Source organism: Tursiops truncatus, chromosome 9 (assembly GCF_011762595.2).
Source record: "Tursiops truncatus isolate mTurTru1 chromosome 9, mTurTru1.mat.Y, whole genome shotgun sequence".
Lineage (NCBI taxonomy): Eukaryota > Metazoa > Chordata > Mammalia > Artiodactyla > Delphinidae > Tursiops > Tursiops truncatus.
The window spans coordinates 17,412,701-17,432,554 of record NC_047042.1 but is presented as its reverse complement, the minus strand read 5'-3'; the positions used below and the strand labels follow the sequence as shown (position 1 = coordinate 17,432,554).

The following is a 19,854-nucleotide window of genomic DNA, read 5'->3' as shown; positions in this document are numbered from 1 at the left end:
TTTAGTTCTTTTTCTTCTCTGATTGCTGTGGCTAAAACTTCCAAAACTATGTTGAATAATAGTGATGAGAGTGGGCAACCTTGTCTTGTTCCTGATTTTAGTGGAAATGGTTTCATATTTTCACGATTGAGAATGATGTTGGCTGTGGGTTTGTCATATATGGCCTCTATTATGTTGAGGTAGGTTCCCTCTATGCCCACTTTCTGGAGAGTTTTTATCATAAATGGGTGTTGAATTTGGTCAGAAGCTTTTTCTGCATTTATTGAGACAATCATATGGTTTTTCTCCTTCAATTTGTTAATATGGTGTATCGCATTGATTGATTTGCAGATATTGAAAAACCCTTGCATTCCTGGGATAAACCCCACTTGATCATAGTGTATGATCCTTTTAATGTGTTGTTGGATTCTGTTTGCTAGTATTTTGTTGAGGATGTTTGCATCTATGTTTATCAGTGATATTGGCCTGTAGTTTTCTTTTTTTGTGACATCTTTGTCTGGTTTTGGTATCAGGGTGATGGTGGCCTCGTAGAATAAGCTTGGGAGTGTTCCTCCCTCTGCTATAATTTGTAAGAGTTTGAGAAGGATAGGTGTTAGCTCTTCTCTAAATGTTTTATAGATTTCGTCTGTGAAGCCATCTGGTCGTGGGCTTTTGTTTGTTGGAAGATTTTTAATCACAGTTTCAATTTCAGTGCTTGTGATTGGTCTGTTTACATTTTCTGTTTCTTCCTGTTTCAGTCTTGGAAGGTTGTACCTTTCTAAGAATTTGTCCATTTCTTCCAGGTTGTCCATTTTATTGGCATAGAGTTGCTTGTAGTAATCTCTCATGACCCTTTGTATTTCTGCAGTGTCAGTTGTTACCTCTCCTTTTTCATTTCTAATTCTATTGATTTGAGTCTTCTCCCTCTTTTTCTTGATGAGTCTGGCTAATGGTTTATCATTTTGCTTATCTTCTGAAAGAACCAGCTTTGAGTTTTATTGATCTTTGTTATTGTTTCCTTCATTTCTTTTTCATTTATATCTGATCTGATCTTTATGACGTCTTTCCTTCTGCTAACTTTGGGGTTTTTATTGTTCTTCTTTCGCTAATTGCTTTAGGTGTAAGGTTAGGTTGTTTATTTGAGATGTCTCTTTTTTCTTGAGGTATGATTGCATTGCTATAAACTTTCCTCTTAGAACTGCTTTTGCTGCATCCCATAGGTTTTGGGTTGCCGTGTTTTCATTGTCATTTGTTTCTAGGTATATTTTGATTTCCTCTCTGATTTCTTCAGTGATCTCTTGGTTATTTAGTAGTGTATTATTTAGCCTCCATGTGTTTGTATTTTTTACAGATTTTTTCCTGTAACTGATATCTAGTCTCATAGCATTGTGGTTGGAAAAGATACTTGATATGATTTCAATTTTCTTAAATTTACCAAGGCTTGATTTGTGACCTAAGATATGATCTATCCTGGAGAATGTTCCATGAACACTGGAGAAGAAAGTGTATTCTGTTGTTTGTGGATGGAATGTCCTATAAATGTCAATTAAGTCCATCCTGTTTAATGTATCATTTAAAGCTTGTGTTTCCTTATTTATTTTCATTTTGGATGATCTGTCCATTGGTGAAAGTGGGGTGTTAAAGTCCCCTACTATGATTGTGTTACTGTCGACTTCCCCTTTTATGGTTGTTAGCATTTGCCTTATGTATTGAGGTGCTCCTATGTTGGGTGCATGAATACTTACAATTGTTATATCTTCTTCTTGGATTGATCCCTTGATCATTATGTAATGTCTTTCTTTGTCTCTTGTAATTGTCTTTATTTTAAAGTCTATTTTGTCTGATATGAGAATTGCTACTCCAGCTTTCTTTTGATTTCCATTTGCATGGAATATCTTATTCCATCCCCTCACTTTCAGTCTGTAGGTGTCCCTAGGTCTGCAGTGGGTCTCTTGTAGACAGCATATATACGGGTCTTGTTTTTGTAACCATTCAGCCCGTCTATGTCTTTTGGTTGGAGCATTTAATCCATTTACATTTAAGGTAGTTATCGATATGTATGTTCCTATTCCCATTTTCTTAATTGTTTTGGGTTTGTTATTTTAGGTCTTTTCCTTCTCTTGTGTTTCTTGCCTAGAGAAGTTCCTTTAGCACTTGTTGTAAAGCTGGTTTGGTGGTGCTGAATTCTCTTAGCTTTTGTTTGTCTGTGAAGGTTTTATTTCTCCATCAAATCTGCATGAGATCCTTGCTGGGTAGAGTAATCTTGGTTGTAGTTTTTTGTACCCTTTTTTTTTTTTTTTTTTGGTGGTACGCTGGCCTCTCACTGTTGTGGCCTCTCCCATTGTGGAGCACAGGCTCCGGATGCACAGGCTCAGCAGCCATGGTTCACGGGCCCAGCCGCTCCGTGGCATGTGGGATCTTCCTGGACCAGGGCAAGAACTCATGTCCCCTGCATCGGCAGGCAGACTCTCAACCACTGTGCCACCAGGGAAGCCCCTTGGTTGTTGTTTTTTCCCTTTCATCACTTTAAATATGTCCTGCCACTACCTTCTGGTTTGCAGAGTTTCTGCTGAAAGATCAGCTGTTATCTTTATGGGGATTGCCTTGTATGTTATTTGTTTCTTTTCCTTTGCTGCTTTTAATATTTTTTCTTTGTATTTAATTTTTGATAGTTTAATTAATATGTGTCTTGGCACGTTTCTCCTTGGATTTATTGTGTATGACAGTCCCTCCACTTCCTGGACTTGGGTGGCTACTTCCTTTCCCAAATTAGGGAAATTTTCAAATATAATCTCTTCAAATATTTTCTCAGTCCCTTTTTTTTTTCTCTTCTTTCTTCTGGGACCCCTATAATTCAAATGTTGGTGTGTTTAATGTTGTCCCAGAAGTCTCTGAGACTGTCCTCAATTCTTTTCCTTCTTTTTACTTTATTCTGCTCTGCGGTAGTTATTGTCACTATTTTATCTTCCAGGTCACTTATCCGTTTTTCTGCCTCAGTTATTCTGCTATTGATTCCTTCTAGAGAATTTTTAATTTCATTTATTGTGTTGTTCATCTTTGTTTGTTTGCTCTTTAGTTCTTCTAGGTCCTTGTTAAACGTTTCTTGTATTTTCTCCACTCTATTTCCAAGATTTGGGATCATCTTTACTATCATTATTCTGAATTCTTTTTCAGGTAGACTGCCTATTTCCTCTTCATTTGTTTGGTCTGGTGGGTTTTTACCTTGCTCCTTCATCTGCTGTGTATTTCTCTGTCTTCTCATTTTAGTTAACTTACTGTGTTTGGGGTCTCCTTTTCGCAGGCTGTAAGTTCATAGTTCCCATTGTTTTTGGTGAATGCCCCCAGTGGGTAAGGTTGGTTCAGTGGGTTGTGTAGGCTTCCTGGTGGAGGGGACTGGTGCCTGTGTTCTGGTGGATGGGGCTGGATCTTGTCTTTCTGGTGACATACCTTATACTTATCTGTAGAATGAATGAACTGAATATTTGGTGAATTTTATATCTTATTAATTGCTCTATTTTTAGGGTGTGGACCCTAGCCACTAATTATTATTATTACTATTGCTTTAATACTGCTACTACTGCTTTTAACAGCAAGGAAGCTGGAGAAAGTGGGTGTTGGACTAAGAGTTGGGAGATCCAAGCTTGGCCACCTTTCTTATCAGTGTCCCTGGAGTGTCTGCCTCAAAGTTTTTAGGGTTCAGTTACATGACCCTGGCATACATAACTTTTTCCTGGGAAGAGAGGCCTCCAGATGAAGAGCAGAACAGCTCTGGCAAGAATGTCAGCAGAAAGGGCATATTCAAAGACACAGCCTGGTTTTATCCATACATGGAATAGGTAGTTCTCAACACAAAGTGCTTAAGGGCCACTGGATAGATCACTTTTCCCTCTGAAATATTTCCCTCACTGCTATGTGAAATAGGACCACTCAGGGAAGAGCACAACAAGCTCTATAAGTGTAAGGAGGCAGCATGGAGCCATGCAAAGGAGTCCTGTCCTTGGAGTCAAGACTTGGATTGGAAGGTTGGTTCTTCCATAGAATTAGCCTCTCAAGCCTAGGGCTTAACCAAGTTATAATTAACGCAACAAGATCAATGGATACACTCCCCATGAAGCAAACTAGGAGCTTCGGCTGGACATATTTGGGGAGCATGGCCTCTCCAGTTTGCCACAGGACCCGCAGCAAGGTTGGTGGCTGTGGTAATCTATCTGTTCAAGGTGAGGCTGTGGGGAGCCCTGAGTAGGGCTTAGCAAGCCTCTCATAGCCGAGCCCATATGAAGCTAATACCCAGCACCATGCCTTATGCTGTTCCCCCAAATGGCCTCTTACAGATCACATCACTCAAATCTAACATCTTGGTCATGTGTCCAATCTCTTACCAGCTCCCAGCACCATCTTGTTAAGCTGCTACCAGGTCATAGAATAACCACAATGCATCCCACATGCAGGGTCACCTGATGAGCATGGAGCAACAGACTGTCTGTAGTGGGGGACATGCAGTCTGTTATATACATACCCAGATGCATAAGCCAGAGCCCCCCATGGCCACTTACCGGGTGTGTAGTCTCAGGTGTGTGAAATCGTGGCAGCAATACCTACATCCAGGGACCACGGTTAGAATGGATGAAATCAGGCACACCTAGCATGATGCCCAGTGAGTAGGTGCCCAGTGAAGGTGAGTGGTTACTAGTTTCAGTCTGTTCCTTTGGGCCGGGCACTACCTTACCCCAGGCTATTCTTGAGAAAAATGTAGTGAGTTACATCTTTGTTTAAACATGCTCAGAGGCCTCCTTCCTCATTGGCTAGAGGGACACGAATCACTGGAGTGAGTGGGAGGGGGCAAGATCAGGTCGGGGGTGGGGCCCTTGGAGACAAATTGCCAACCTTTCATTTTGCTCATGACCATCTTGCCCTGCTGAGCTGGGAGGGAACACACTTGTGAACAGCTTGGGGGAGTGGGGTGGAGATTCCAGTGGTGGGAAAAGAGGGCTTGAGGGAATTATACCCACAAAACCCAACCCACCACAGCAGTTGATTATTTTTCTCATTTTGAAAAACTATTTTGGGGAACTTTTTGCCTCTAAATACTCCAGGCATACTATTTTGCTGCTGGTTTTTTAATCACAAGGATGCTCTAATATTAAAGTCAATTTTAATAGATTAAAAAAATCCATTTGTATTCACATCACCCTAAACCTCAGCTGTTTTGACATTTCTGAGTCCTTGCACAGTCCTTGCCCATAAAATCGGGTAATGCCGCCAGCAAAAAATAACTTATGCATAATGCATTTTAGTCTCTAAACGAAATCAGATGATTTTAGATTTAGGAAAGCTTGTATCGGTGAATGTGTTTATATTTCACTTTCTCCTGCATTTCTACCTACCTCTCTGCATCCCCTCCCCCAAATTTGAAATAAAAACATTCTCTTATACAAGCCAACATTTTCCCATGGCTTGTTTGCTTCTAGAAATTTTGCACCTTTCAGATCTTTCTACTGTTCCGCCCACCTCCTCCCATTCCAGGAATTTTTGTCCCCAGTGGCTAACGGTGGCCAAGGTTGGAAGCTGGCTGAGAAGCAAGACCTCAGTGTAAATTTTGGCTTCATTACTTATTATTCACCATGTGTCCTTCAGCTTGGTTTCCTCATCTGTAAAATGATGACACTAATATTTATCTGAGAGGATTATTCTGAGGAGTAAATGAGAGAAAGTATTTTACATGATGCATTTATTTGGACCATTGGTTAAGTGGTAATTGTATTAATTTCCTAGGGATGCCGTAACAAATTACCATAAACTGAACAGCTTAAAGCAGCAGAAATTTATTCTCTCACAGTTAAGGAGCCCAGAAGTCTGAAATCAAGGTGTCAACAGGATTGGTTCCTTCCAGAGACTCTGAGGGAGAAGCTGCTCCAGGCCTACCTCCTGGTTTCTGGGGGTTGCTTGCCATGCCTTGGCTTGTAGCTACATCACTTCAGTTTGTTCCTCTTTCCTAACATGGGCTTCTTCCTTGTGTGTGTGTGTCTGTGTCCTATCCTGTTCTCATAAGGACACCACTCACTACATTTGGGGCCCACTCTAATCCAGCACGACCCCCTCTTAACTAATTACATTTACAAAGACTCTATTTGCAGATAAGCTACATTCTGAGGTTCTGGGTGGCCATGAATTGGGGGGGGGCACTATTCAACCCCTACAGGAACCATCATTATGGAAGCATAAAGAATATGACCCACTGCTCTCCTCTGTGCTGGCAAAATCCTGCAGAGTGTCAAGGAGACCTTAGAGTGTCCTAAGGCTTTCCTGGAAGAAACACATTTTCTCTGACATCATAACATTCCCTGTTTGTAATGCAGCCCAAGGTAATTCACGGGCCTGCCCTGAGTCTCTCACTACCTTCTCTGTGAAATGGGAGTCACTCTATCGAGCATGATGTACTGATTGACCCTCTCCATGATGCCCACAGCATCCAGTAATAATAAATCATTGTCCGTGAGATTCCTTAGGGATGTGGGGAGAGCTGGCATGATTTTGGAGTTCTCATGCACACTCCATTCTCAATGGCCTCTGAATCAAACACTGACACGGAGAAGGAAAATAAATTCTTAGAGACTCCCTGGCCCTTGTAAGACAGAGGATGCCATGGCCAGACTGGGTCCTCCAAGGGGTGTCTGCCTTCTAAGGCATCACATTTCCCTCTCCCTGGCTCTTCACAAAGGCTGGGAGAAACCAGAAAGGAAGCAGAGAGACAAAAGAAAGACAGCAGCGTTATTTCCAGAATGACAGAAGCAGATTTCATGGTTGTTTGCTGGTGGTTGTTTTCTTGGCTTTGAGATGATCTCGCATTCCTGTTTCCAGCTCTTGGCAAGAGTCTTCATTCTTGGGGAGTGACTGGGTTCCAGTGTTGCCCTGAGCTACGAGTTGAAGCCACAGACCAAGCTGCTAAGTCCTTGTTTCCAGCACAAGGCTTTGTGCTCATGTCATTTTGCATCCTTTTTAAATCCGCAGTGGGACATGCACTACACCTAATCCACTTACCTGCTACAAGCAACGTGGCAGAGAATTCTCCACCTGAGACTTCAGTGCACAAGTTTTCTGTGACATTATCAGCATCATTGTCACCTGTGATCCCAGGGTTTCCCCTAATCAACTCAAGTCCCCTCACTGAGGCCTTCAGGGTGAACTGGCTGTCAGACACTGACTTTGAGGTAAGCACCACCTTACTCCCAATAGGAGCTGCTCACAAAGAGGGGTCCTGAAGATGGGGTGGATGGGATTCTCGATCAGTGATCATTTCCTCCTCTTTCCCTGGTTTAATCTCCCCTCTTGTAAGATCCGGGCATTCTGTTTGGGGCATTCTACAGCCCTCTGTGCTAGATGCCCCTATAGCTTTGGACTTTTTCTCCATTTAATTCAGTCCAAATGAACAATGTGTTCAATTTGCTACAAATAAAAGGTTTGTTTCTTATTGCCAACCACCCTCACACGATAACAGGTGTTAGAGGTGCTGACAGTAACTGAATTCTTTGGGTGGCACGGTTTGTGTGATGATCTCCTTAAAAACGAGGCCCTGATGAATTTGTACCTGGTGATTCTTCTTTTCTATGATTCTGTAATTTTTCAGAAGGAAATTTATGAGGAGACATTTCATATGGAAGAATGCACCCTTAACAAAAATATAAGTCTGGATGTCCAGCCATACTATGTGAATGTTTCCTCTTGGGCAATTCAGACCCCAATCATTCACATTCAAGAGCCACGCCACTGCTGCTGTTTTCTCGTTTGTCATTTGGGTCTTTTCCAAAGTTTTCACTTCTCCTTAGGCAGGACAAACCTGCTGATTGCATGTCTACTGGTAACCTCAAAGGCCTTCTAAGGATGTCTTTAGGGTCTAGGTGTCTGGACCCGCTTGTACTGCATTATCCCTCAGGCCTACCTCATTCCTCAATGGGCGTAGGGACCTCCCACAGTCATCATCAGCTTTGCCCCTGCTCCCACCTGCCATTGCTCTGGGTTTCTGGTGGGACCCAGTGGGCCTGCTTGGTCTAGGCTCGGTTGCCTCTCTGAGATACATAAGGTGTTCTTAAACCCAGCTGATGATTAGAGCCACTAGGGGAGCTTTCAGAAAGTGTGCATATCTGGGCCCCAGAGCAGACCTGTGGAGCCCAGGACTTGAAGGCAAGAACCCAGCATCTGGTATTCTCTGCACCCCAGGGGTGGGCCCTCTGGTATGCAAGGAGCACACATTCAGGAAGACTTCAACTCACCATCCAGGGTACATTCCCAGGGCCCACATACTGTTTCTGTGACTTCCCTGCCTATCTACCTGCTCCCTTGACTTCCGGTTCCTCTTTAACAGCTGTTGCTTATCTGTGCCTCTAAGCCTTGCCAGTTGCTTACACTTACAGAGCACGTAGTATACACCGGACACTGCGGAAAGTGCTTGACATGTGTTTACTCTTGTAATATTCACAACAAGCCAATGATGTTATTTGTATGATTATCTCCTTTGTACAGGTGGGGGAAATGATGCAAAATTTAACAGAGAGGTGAGACAACGTGCCCTGGGTTGTACAGCTACTGCTGTGCTGAAACTGGAAGGCAGGTAGTCTGGTTTTAGAGCTCTCATTATTTTTTTAAACAGCTCTATTGAGACATAATACACATAGCATATAATTCACCCGTCTAAAGTACACAAGTCAGTGGTTTTTACTCTATTCACATACCATCACCACGATCTAATTGTAGAATGTTTTCATCACCCCAAAACAAAACCCCAAGTCCATTAGCAGTCGCTCCCCTGTCTCCTATCCTCCCAGGCCCTGGGAACCACTGAACTACTTTCTGTCTTAATGGATTTACCTATTCTGAACCCCTTCATATGAATGGAATCATATTGTATTTGGTTTTTAATGACCGGCTTCTTTTCACTTAAGCATAAAATTTCAAAGGTCACACATGTTGTAGCACGGATCAGTACTTCAGTCCTTTTAATGGCTGAATAATATTCCACTGAATGGATATACTACATTTTGTCTATTTGTTCATCAGTTGACAGATATTTGGGTTATTTCCACTTGAGAGCCCTCATTCTCAGCCTCTCATAGTCTATAGCCTTTAATGATGAGGATGACCAAGCTATTTCAGATTTTCAGATGTTCTAAAGCACGTTCAGTGGCTTCCCTTGTGGTCCAGTGGTTAAGAAGCCACCTTCCAATGCAGGGGACTTGGGTTTGATCCCTGGTCGGGGAACTAATATCCCACATGTCACAGGGCAACTAAGCCCACACGTCACAACTACTGAGCCTGTGCGCTCTAGAGCCTGTGCCACAACTAGAGAGCCCACGTGCTGCAGCTACTGAGCCTGCATGCTCTGGAGCCCACACACCACAACTAGAGAGAAGACCATGCGCTGCAATGAAGAGCCCGTGTGCTACAGTGAAAGATCTCGCATGCCACAACTAAAACCTGACACAGCCAAATACATACATACATACATACATACATAAACATTAATTTAAAAAATGAGGGCTGTTTAAAAAAAAAAAAGCACGTCCACATCCTGGTCTCTTAATTGTTACTACTAAAACTGATATTATCACTATTAAAATTGCAAATCCCTATTCTAGAAATAACATCACAAAGAGACAGCAAGGTTAACTGCTGATTTGTCTGAGATCACAGAGCCAGAAAGGATGAAATAAGAACTTGACTCAGGTCTTCCCATTCCCAGTGTCAGGCTCTGTCCCCTACACTGCCCTGCACATCTACTCCTGCTTGCATGAGCCCCCAAATCCTCCGCTATCATACCTGCCCTTCCCACATTCCATGTGTGATTCAAGCAGGGCTGTCAGTCAAGGAGGAGTTCCATCCTGTTCCTGACCTCTAGAAATGGAGGATTTCTGAGCCTCTCCACTGATCTAGGTCACGTGTTCAGTGTACAGTCCCAGTCCTGGTGCCCTCCTGGCACCACAGCCAACAGCTGCCCAGGACCCCATGTCGGTACTAGGATGGGCCACAGGTTCACACATCCTGAAGCTGTTCTCAAGAATTTGTTGCTGCTCTCCAGAAACTACCCAGTATTATCAACCATCCCCTGCAAGAAGTCGCTATTCTCCAACCCAAACTGCTCACAAGGGCTGTTCCCACAGAACACAGCAATGCCATTTCTGTGGCAGAACCTGGCTCCTCCTTGACGCTCTCTGCAGGGTGACCTAGCCATAAGGTTCTGGGGTCTCTGGCCCAGAGGTCTGGTCACTGTTGGCCTTGGGACTCAGTCATGCAGGGCTTTCTGAGGGTGACGTCCAATCATGCCAGAGGCAGGCTGCCCTACTTTTAGACAGAGCTGCTGAGACTTCAGGGGTGGGGGGTTAGGTGGATTAATAACGCTGATGGTGATGATGATGACAAGTCACATCTATGGCGCATTTACCATATGCCAGGAATTCCCCTAAACATTTTGTGAACGCGTTCATTTAATCCTCATAACAATGCTATGAAGTGGTATGCTATTATTACTTACATGTTAAAGGTGGGGAAACTGAGGCATAGAGAGGTTGAGCAACTCGCCCAAGTTCACACAGCTAACTGGTGGCAGACTTGAGATTTGAGGTCAGGCAGGCTGGCCCCAAGAACACTTGCTCATCGCCCCCAAGCCGCGCTGCCTCACTGTTGCCTCCCAAGAGGGATATCCAAGCCTCATCCAGCAGCGCATGTGGCTCACCTCTGGAGCAGCACCAAGAAGGAGAGCTCCGAGGAGTCAGGGAGGCGGGACTAACGGACATCCACGAGAGCTGTAAGGGCAGGCGCTCTCTGAGGCTGCGTGGCGGCCGCGCTTGCCCCCCTGCCATTGGCCCATCTCTGAGCTTAACACCGCTCTGTCCTCATCTGCTGTCGTGAGCTCTGTGGACCTTGTAAATTTGGTCAGCCTTGTCCAGAACAACCTCAAACTTAACACACCTAAAACTAAACTTATCGTCTTTTAGCAAAATTCTGCAGCCAGATTGCCCACCATCAGAGAGACTCCACCACTCCCAGCTGTGATCTTCGGAGTTCCTTCTCCTCCCTGCTCTGGCCTCCTGATGTGTGAAAGGGGGAAGTTTTTCCAACCTATGGTTATTGCGATGATTAAATAAAATACTCCACAAAATGTCTTGGCCAGAGCCTTGCACATGAACGTTTAATTAATGCTGGTAAAGACAACAGCAAAAGCAACTTTTCCATGTGTTGGCAGCAACCTAATTCCTTTGGTTCCAAGATATAACATTTTAGACCTTTTTTTTTTTGATGGTACGCAGGCCTCTCACTGTTGTGGCTTCTCCCCTTGCGGAGCACAGGCTCCGGACGCGCAGGCTCAGCGGCCATGGCTCACGGGCCCAGCCGCTCTGTGGCATGTGGGATCTTCCTGGACCGGGGCACTAATCCATATCCCCTGCACCGGCAGGCGGCCTCTCAACCACTGTGCCACCAGGGAAGCCCTAGACCTTTTTTTGACTGTTCTATTTTCTTCCTCTAGGGTGTTAGAGCCAGGCCCCAAGGAGAAAGGCTGTCAATAGGTAACATTGGGGTGAAGGATCTGCAAGCATGGAGTTCAGGAGAGGACTCCAGGCTTAGGTAGCTGGAAGCTAGGGTGTAAATCAGGAAGCACAGAGGACCGTTGTGACGGGGGCAGCTCTGGTGGATACACATTCACTGAACAGTTTTTGACATCTAATGATAATAAAACTCAGCATTTGCTGGGTGCTCGCTCAGCACCAGACAGGGATCAAAGTATTCCATGGATTAGCTCATGGAGTCCTCCCAGCAACTGCAGAAAGCAGATGCCATTAGTATCCCCACTTTACAGATGGTAAAATTGAGGCACGGAAAGGTTAAGTAATGGGAAGGCTGAGCTTTGAAGCCAGTCAGTCTGGCTCCAGAGTCTACACTCTTGACTCCTATGTTATGCTGCCTCTCACCTCCCATGTGCCAAGCAGAGAGACAGGTCATCTCCACTTGTGTGGAGCCCAGGCTGACCCTGTTCATTGGTGGTGACAAGATTACTGTGTTTTCCCCTCTCAACCCTCCTCCATACGTGCCCCCTCCACTGCATGTGCTCATTCACATCTGTGGCCATCCTCTCCTCTCATAATCAATCCAGATCGTACAAAGTCAAACACAATGCCCACCACCTCCTCCATGAAGTCCTCCTTGACTAAACACATCTCACAACGAACTTTTTTCCCCATGATTTTCCATAGTACCGTGGTCTAGCTCTTTGTTATAATACCTTGTATTATACTTCAGTTGTTTAACTAGGGCGAGAATTATTTACCTAATGATAGTCGTGTGGAAACAAAATCAGGGAAAGGTCAGGTAACTTTCCCAAGGTCACAAAGAAGTCCAGTGGTGGAAACTGGATAGGAGCTAAGTGCTTTTCTCAGTAGAGGATACTTAATGCCTCCCTGCCTGGCCCCAGTTGTATTAATAACCAAAAGGTTCTTCTATGAGCATAAATTAAGATATTTATGAAATTTAGTCCTTGATATCTCAAAGGGCTCTGGGCCTTCTGGGAGCTCCACAGGCTAAGCTGGTGGCAGGGATGTGCATATAGATGTGCGAGGTCACAGACTGGCCTCCAGTTAACCTCAGCAGGGCCCTTCTACCATGGACCACAGGGGTTCCTGCTGGCAACAGTCTAGATTCTGGTGATATGTCTCTGGCCCTGGTGCTTGGTGCCCCTTCCACATCTCCACTCCAAAACACTTGTCTTGCACAGGACACATTTCTGACAGTGGAAGAATGTGTGGAAATGTACCAAAAACCCAAAGAGCCTGTTGGTGTAAGTAAATATCATTTCTTATTTCTGCAGATGTATCCTTCTCTTGTTTATTCTTAGATGTGGCCTTGGGAAACTTAGAGGGGAATGATGAGTCAAGACGTAACTTAACAGCAATCCCAGGGAAGTGCAGCATCTTAAAGACAAGAAAATCAAACTGTATTCAGGGTAGCTAAGGGACTTGCCTAGGAGCCTACCCCAAGTAGTGACAGGTTTTAAATTTTTCAGGCTTTCCATCTCCAGTAGATGGAACTAGGATGTCTCCTGAATATTTGTCTTTCCTAGGAAGAGCAGTAGCCCACAGAGGAGTCCATTTAGTGAAGTGTCACGGGGTTTATGTCGGAAAGACACAGGCAAAACAACCAGTTCCCCTGACAGTGAGTGAAAGATGGTTTCCAGGGTGCTGGTTGCCTCCTTCCTAGTAATATCCCTTTGCAAAATGTGTGCATACAAAACAGATCTTCTTTCACATGGTTACTAAGAATTGTGCATTTGCTTTTAGGTTGTCACCACCGGGAAGGAACAACTAGATTTTGAAACAGGACCACACATATTTGATTTGCAGATTTGTGTGAAGGATGACATGGGTGTCACTGACCTGCAGGTCCTGACGGTCCAGGTAACAGATGTGAATGAGCCGCCTGAGTTTCAAGGCAACTTGGCAACAGGTAAGACACACCGGGGTGTGCGATGCAGCCCAGACGGTGGCATCAGGCAGGACGCTGGGTGACAGAGTGAAATAGAAAAATAAATAAACAAGCAGCTGTTTCCCTGGAAAAGGCAACTGCTTAATGAGTGGGGAATAAGTGAAACGTCCGCCAGCCCAGGACTCCCAATAGTAACACCCAATAATTTACAAAGCTCTTTCCATCCATGGCTTCTCTTGGGCCTCTCCTGGGGAGGAACCTGGGGCTCAAGGACCTTAAGTGGATCATGCTGGAGGAAACTGGGCTGAGCCCGTTTACAGGCTTAGCACTGGATACCGGCCATTGACTGACTGGTTCATTCTCCGCATGGATGCTGACCCCTCGAGGGGACTGTGTATTTGGGGTCTGCTACAGGGTAGGGACAATACAGGGGACCGGAGCATAGGGTAACATCCTGCGTGATCTCTCCCTGGCTCATGGCTTTGAAGGCCATCCATACACTGACAACTCCCAAGTCCACTGTTATTTTTGTTTGTTTCCTATTTTTTGGACTCAATCATCTTTATTAACCTATCAATGTCACATTTTATATCAGTACATACTACCTTGTTATTTTTTCAAAGAAATCTACTTTAGTACATCATATTAATAGTAAAAAGTCAAATAAGATGGCTAAACATCAACCTAGCGTATTAATGTCCTCTGGACAAGGCAAGCTAGAAACGCATTCACTTTACACACATGTAAGGGTAGTGTTCCAAATTAACTAAGAAGCTGCTACACCAGCTTCACCCTTGAACTCCTGACTCAGATAAAAACTGTCCTACCCAACATCTCCATTTGGATGTCTAATGGACATCCATGATATTGTGATTTATAATAAGAAACATATCTTTTGTCTTTGTCCCCTCCTGGCACAGATCCTAAAATCGTTGGAATGTCCTAAGTGATGAGTGATAAAGGTGTTTTTTCTTACATTAATGAGGTGACTTTTGGACCCCACCTAAGGATGGGTGTTGCCCACTAGAGAAACCAACCATACGATTAGAAGGTTGGACAGTGGAGAGGGGGGAGGGGCTGGAGAGTGAGTTAAATTGGGTTCAGTCACTAATGTCCAATGATTTAATCAGTCGTGCCTACGCAATGAAGCTTCCATAAAAGCCCAAAAGAACAGGGCTCAGAGAGCTTCCGGGTTAGTGAACACGTGGAACCTGGGGAGAGTGGGTGCCTGGGGAGGGCATGGGAACTCTCTACCCCTTTCCCATACTGTGCCCTACGCATCTCTTCCATCTGGCTGATCCTGACTTATACCCTTTTATAATAACCGAATAATCTAGTAAGTAAAATGTTTCCCTGTGTTCACTAGACAGCAAACCCCTCTAGCAAATTATTGGAACCCGAGGAGGGGGTTGTGGGAACCTCCCATCTAGAGTCGGTTGGTCAGAAGCACAGGTGACCACCTGGACGTGTGATTGGCATCTGAAGGGGCAGGGGCTGTCTTGTATGATGGAGCCCTGCAGCTGTGGAATCTGACGCTATCTCTGGGTAGACAGTGTCAGAATTGAGTTGAGTTGTGGGACACGCAGCTGGTGTTGGAGAATTGCTTGGTCGTGTGGGAACCCCCCTAGACACACACTGGAACTGGTATTAGAATCTGACATCTCAGACTTAATGTGCCCCCAAACCACTCTTGACTCCCGTCTCCCTCCCCACCATCCCAGCCCAAATCTGCCTCTCTCATCTTTCCCATTTTAGTTACTGGCAACTCCATCTTTCCAGTTTCATGGGCCAAAACCTCGCAGTTACCCTTGATTCCCCTCTGTCTTTCACACCCAACATCAAACCCATTAGGAAATCCTGCCAGCTTCTAAGTTTATGCAGAATCCAACCTCTGCCCAGCAACCCCAGCATGGCTCGCCGGGATCACGGCAGTGGCCACCTAATCGGTCTCCTGCTCTGCCCTTGCCCCCTCTAGTTGACTCTTCTTACGACAGCCAGAGGGATATTCTTAAACATCGGTTAAATCAAGGCACTCCTCTGCTTAAAACCCTGCAAGAACTTCCCATCTCCCTCACAAGGAGAACCAGAGTCTCCCTAAGGTCCTATCAGATCCGATGAGCCCCTTCCAAACCCCATCTCCTCTCCAACACATCTCCCCTTCACTCCTCTGCTGCCGCAGTCCCGGCCTTCTCACCCGTCTGTGAATATCCCAGGCACGCCCTACCCCGGTATCTTTGCATCCACCGTTTCCTCTGCCCCTTCCCCTGCATCTCTGTCTCCTCCTTTAAGAATCTTGACTCCAATGTCAGTGAACCTTCCAGAAGCACTCTATTTAACATGGTAACCCAACTCACCACATGCCTTATCCCTGATTCGTCTCCGTAACATTGCTCAGTAACATTCATGTATTTCATTCATTTATTTTATTTTCTATATCTCCCCACTAAAATGCAGGCTTCATGACAGCAGGGTTTTGTGTTTTGTGAATGGCTGTACTCCCAACATGTAGATCCGCATTTGGTACATAGTGAGAACTCAGTCAATATTTTTTTGAATGAAAGCCTGAGCAGTGATCAAAGCAAATGTACGCTGGAGCTTGGATGTAAGATGGCCTGGGTTTGAATTGTGATTCTATTACTTAGAAGCTGAGACAACCTCACAAATTCTCTGAGCCTGTGTCCTTGTTTGTAAAGTGGAGATAACTACAATACCTACTTTACAGGGCTGTTGTGAAGACGAAAGGAGGAAACATAAGTCCTCAGCATAGTGTCTCCAAAAGAGTGAGTTAATGTTAACGTTCTCAGTCATCTCTCAGAAAGCTTCTCAGAAAGAGATGCCAGGACAGAGCATGGCGGTCCCTCGGGCAAGGCTGGTGGTGCTAGTGACCCTGTCTGCTCCCTCTTCACCCTGCCGGCTGAGAACTCTGAAGTAGACGGAATCTATGTGTGGTCCCTTTCCTGAACCTTGGTAGCCCTCCCTCTCCTTTTTTCCAAATATTCTCTCTGTTCCACTATAAGGTCTCTCATTTCAGGGACTCATTTCTGCTGAGATGCTAAGTGCACTTGAGGGGTGACCTAGGCTCGGTTTAGGAGGAATTTGCACGTGAAAGTGGATCTGGAACTCACACTGGAGGTTCCCACTGGGTTACTTTCCACCTCTCTGTCCTTATCACTCCCCTCCCCCGCAAACAATAGTACCCTAGTTACCTCTCAACCCGGGAGATACATAAAGACTTGACACCAGCTTGGTCAATCCTAGCTCTTTCTTAATTCCCATAAATGGATCCACCCATGCAAGCTGGTCAGTGGTCTTACTCATGGCCTTAATCACTGCTTTCTTCTTTCCCCCAGTGCTTGGCTCGATATGGCTGTCCTGGTTTGGGAATTCCTCGTTTGTTTTATTTAATAAAATGTTTCTTTTTTCCCCTTTGCATGCCGGTATAGGTCTAGACCTCTACATAGTGGAAGGAGCAAAGCCTGGATTCATTTACCAGGTGGAGGCCTTCGATCCAGAAGACACAAGGCAAAACACACCCCTCGGTGTAAGTCTCCTTGCTAAACTGCAGAGGGGCTTTTCTGTGTGGTCTTTGACACAGGAGCCTGGAGTCTCAGCGGGGTGGGCTGGGTGGGGGCAGTGGGAGGAATCTGCTGTCCACTGCCAGGCACAGAGCCCCGGGGAGGCTGGAATGGGTGAGGGGCTTCTGGGGACAGACACCCCACATTAGATCCATGGCTCTGTGTGATCCTGGGCAAGTTCTTAATCTCTCTGAGCTTCAATTTCTCCATCTATAAAATGGAAGAATAATAGTATAGCACCTACCATAGTAGGGGGATGGTTAGTATTAGATAACACACATAAAGCCACTTAGTCCAGTGCTGGTGTATCAAAATTGTTCAATATTTTTTAAATTCTAAGGTGATAAAAAACCAGCTATATTATTCTAAAAATAAGCATAAAATGTATACCTCAAAGGCAGGCATTAACACTTCCTTTTCAAGAGATGAAGACAAGCTGCTTGGAACCTAGTTTTAAAAGAAAATTAGAAGACAGTCCCAGGAGTTCCGAAGAAAAGGAGGATTTCCACAGAGAAAAGCAGGAGACTGAGTCCTGCAGCATTGCCTCGTGGTTCAGTCTGAGACTGCTGATCCCCACCTTTTTAATCAGTTTCCTTAAGGGGGCTGCCAGTGGAGCTCTTGTAACCACTAACACTCAGGCCAAGAAGCCTCTTAGCTTATCTCTGGGCAAGGATGCCTCAGCTCCCAGCTCTGCCCACCGATGGGTGGGTGCACAGCTCCCAGCTTGTGTACCCAACGCAGCGGGGCAGCCCAGGCTGGAGAGGAAAAAACCAAAGCTAATGCCACCTGTCTAATCTTGGAGCAGACAAAACTCCAGCAAACCCACCGTACAGAGAAGAGAATTCTTGAACTATGACACCTGGGGAATCGGCAACGCCAGGAGGCTGTCTCTGCCTTTGCTGCATGATTTGCAGCTTCAACTGGACTACTTTCTCTAACAGGAGGGAGCTTTGGGAATGAACTCCAGAACCAATAGAATATGGTTCTACAGGGTTCGCAACAAAGCTGTTTTAAGATTATTGAACATATCTTAAGTTAGGGAATAATTTGTTATCATTGGAAGGCAATCCTTCTGTCAAAAAAACAACCAATCAACCCATTCGTTCATCCAAGATTCTATCTGCATGAATAAGTGATTAACATGCAAACACTTAGTGGGTCCCTACTACCTGCTAAGAGCAATACTAGGTGCTTTAAATGCGTACTTATTAATAACACACTTGTTCTATAACTTACAAATGTGTTTGTCTGAAAGTAACAGAAAACTTAACCACAGTGGTGGATATGAGATTTGTTTTCCTTCCATAACAAGAAGACCAGAGGCAGGCACGCAAGCAGTCCAGGGCTGGCACAGCTGCTACTCTCAGCAACCTTGGCTCTTCCTATCTTTCTGCTATTTCATCCAGTGTATGTTGGCTTTGTTCTCTCTTTGTTAACCTCATGATTACAAGATGGCTGCTGTACCTCCAGGCTTTACCTCTAAGTTCCAGGCAGGAAGAAGAAGAGAAAAAGAAAGCAGGATGGGGTACAGGACAAAGGAGGCAGGCCAACCCAGTTTGTCCCCCCCCCCCCAGTTTGGTGGGGAAACCAAGACCCTCCTGGAAACCCTACCCAGGGGTCTTCTGCTTACTTCTCAATGGCCAGAACTGTGTCTTATGGCCACTGTTGCTTGGTGGTGACCAGGGGAAAAGGGATTCTGGATGGACATTAAGTCAGCAACCCAAAGCACAGTACCACACTTATACATTTAATTCATTTCAACATTTGCCAAGAATCCACTATGTGCCAGGCTTTCTATTAGATGCTTTGGATACAAAGACGAATAAGACACATCTTTGTACCTCAAGAAGTTTACAGTCTGGATGGGAGACATTCATGCATACACCAAATAATGATAATTCAATAAGATCATTACTATAAAGTTTGTACAAGATGCAGTGGGGGCAGAGTGGAAGGAATCGCGGCTGTGAAGAAAAATATTTATTTTTAAATCTCCATTTCAATATATATTTCGAAAATTAGGCAGAAGGAACAAGGTCATGGCCCTTTCAAAAATACCTCCTAAGTCAGGTTGTTACCCTTTCAGATGAAGGGAAGCAGCCCAGGTGGGGAGCAAATACAGTAGGTGTTGCTCCCTTAAAAGAAAATGTAATGCCATCCAAAGATATCGGAGAGCAGCTGCAGGCCCTTGGAACCTGGAGCCGGGTGGCTGCAACTGTGGCTTCTGCAGTGAGTTTAGGATTGTTTGGGGAGGGGGCACTGCAGCAGAAATCGTTAATGAAGTATTTAACACCTGTGCTGGAACTGACAGCTGCACAGAAAGTCAACAGCCAGTCCTCAGGAGCAGTGAACATAACCTAGAAGGAACTTTTCTCAGACTAGCAAAAGGTAATAACAGTTCAGGAAGTAACATGCCACGGCCTTTGTACATAGACATTTTATTCTGCCCGCTTGGTGGTACTAAATGATATATTTTGCTCCCTACAAGGAGAAAGGAGATGGGTTAATTTGCTATTGACCAAACCTGTGCTTCTCAACCTTAGCTGTAAATTGAAACCACCAGAGGAACTTGCAAAAGCACAGAGATCTGGGTCCCACACCCTAAGAGTCTGATGTGATTGACCTGGGGTGTGGCCCAGACATCAGGTTTTTAAAGCACCCCACCCAGTGATCTCTTGTGCTGCCAGGGCTGAGAACCGCTGCTTTTTTTTTTTTTAATCGAAGTATAGTTGATGTACAATATTATAGGTTACAGGTGTCCAATATAGTGAATCACCATTTTTAAAGGTTATACTCTATTTAGAGTTATTATAAAATATCAGCTACATTCCCCGTG

The 19,854-nt window shown here is 44.8% G+C and overlaps 1 protein-coding gene across 1 annotated transcript in view; it reads left to right on the top strand.

Annotated features, from left to right (window-relative positions):
- Nucleotides 1-4,129: 4,129 nt before the first annotated feature.
- Nucleotides 4,130-19,854, top strand: part of CDHR3 (cadherin related family member 3) — a 60,103-nt gene continuing 44,378 nt past the window's right edge. The window contains exons 1-4 of the mRNA XM_073810156.1: nt 4,130-4,196; nt 6,988-7,187; nt 13,299-13,464; nt 16,887-16,984. Coding sequence (XP_073666257.1) covers nt 4,130-4,196; nt 6,988-7,187; nt 13,299-13,464; nt 16,887-16,984 — 531 coding nt within the window. The remainder of the gene's footprint in view (nt 4,197-6,987; nt 7,188-13,298; nt 13,465-16,886; nt 16,985-19,854) is intronic.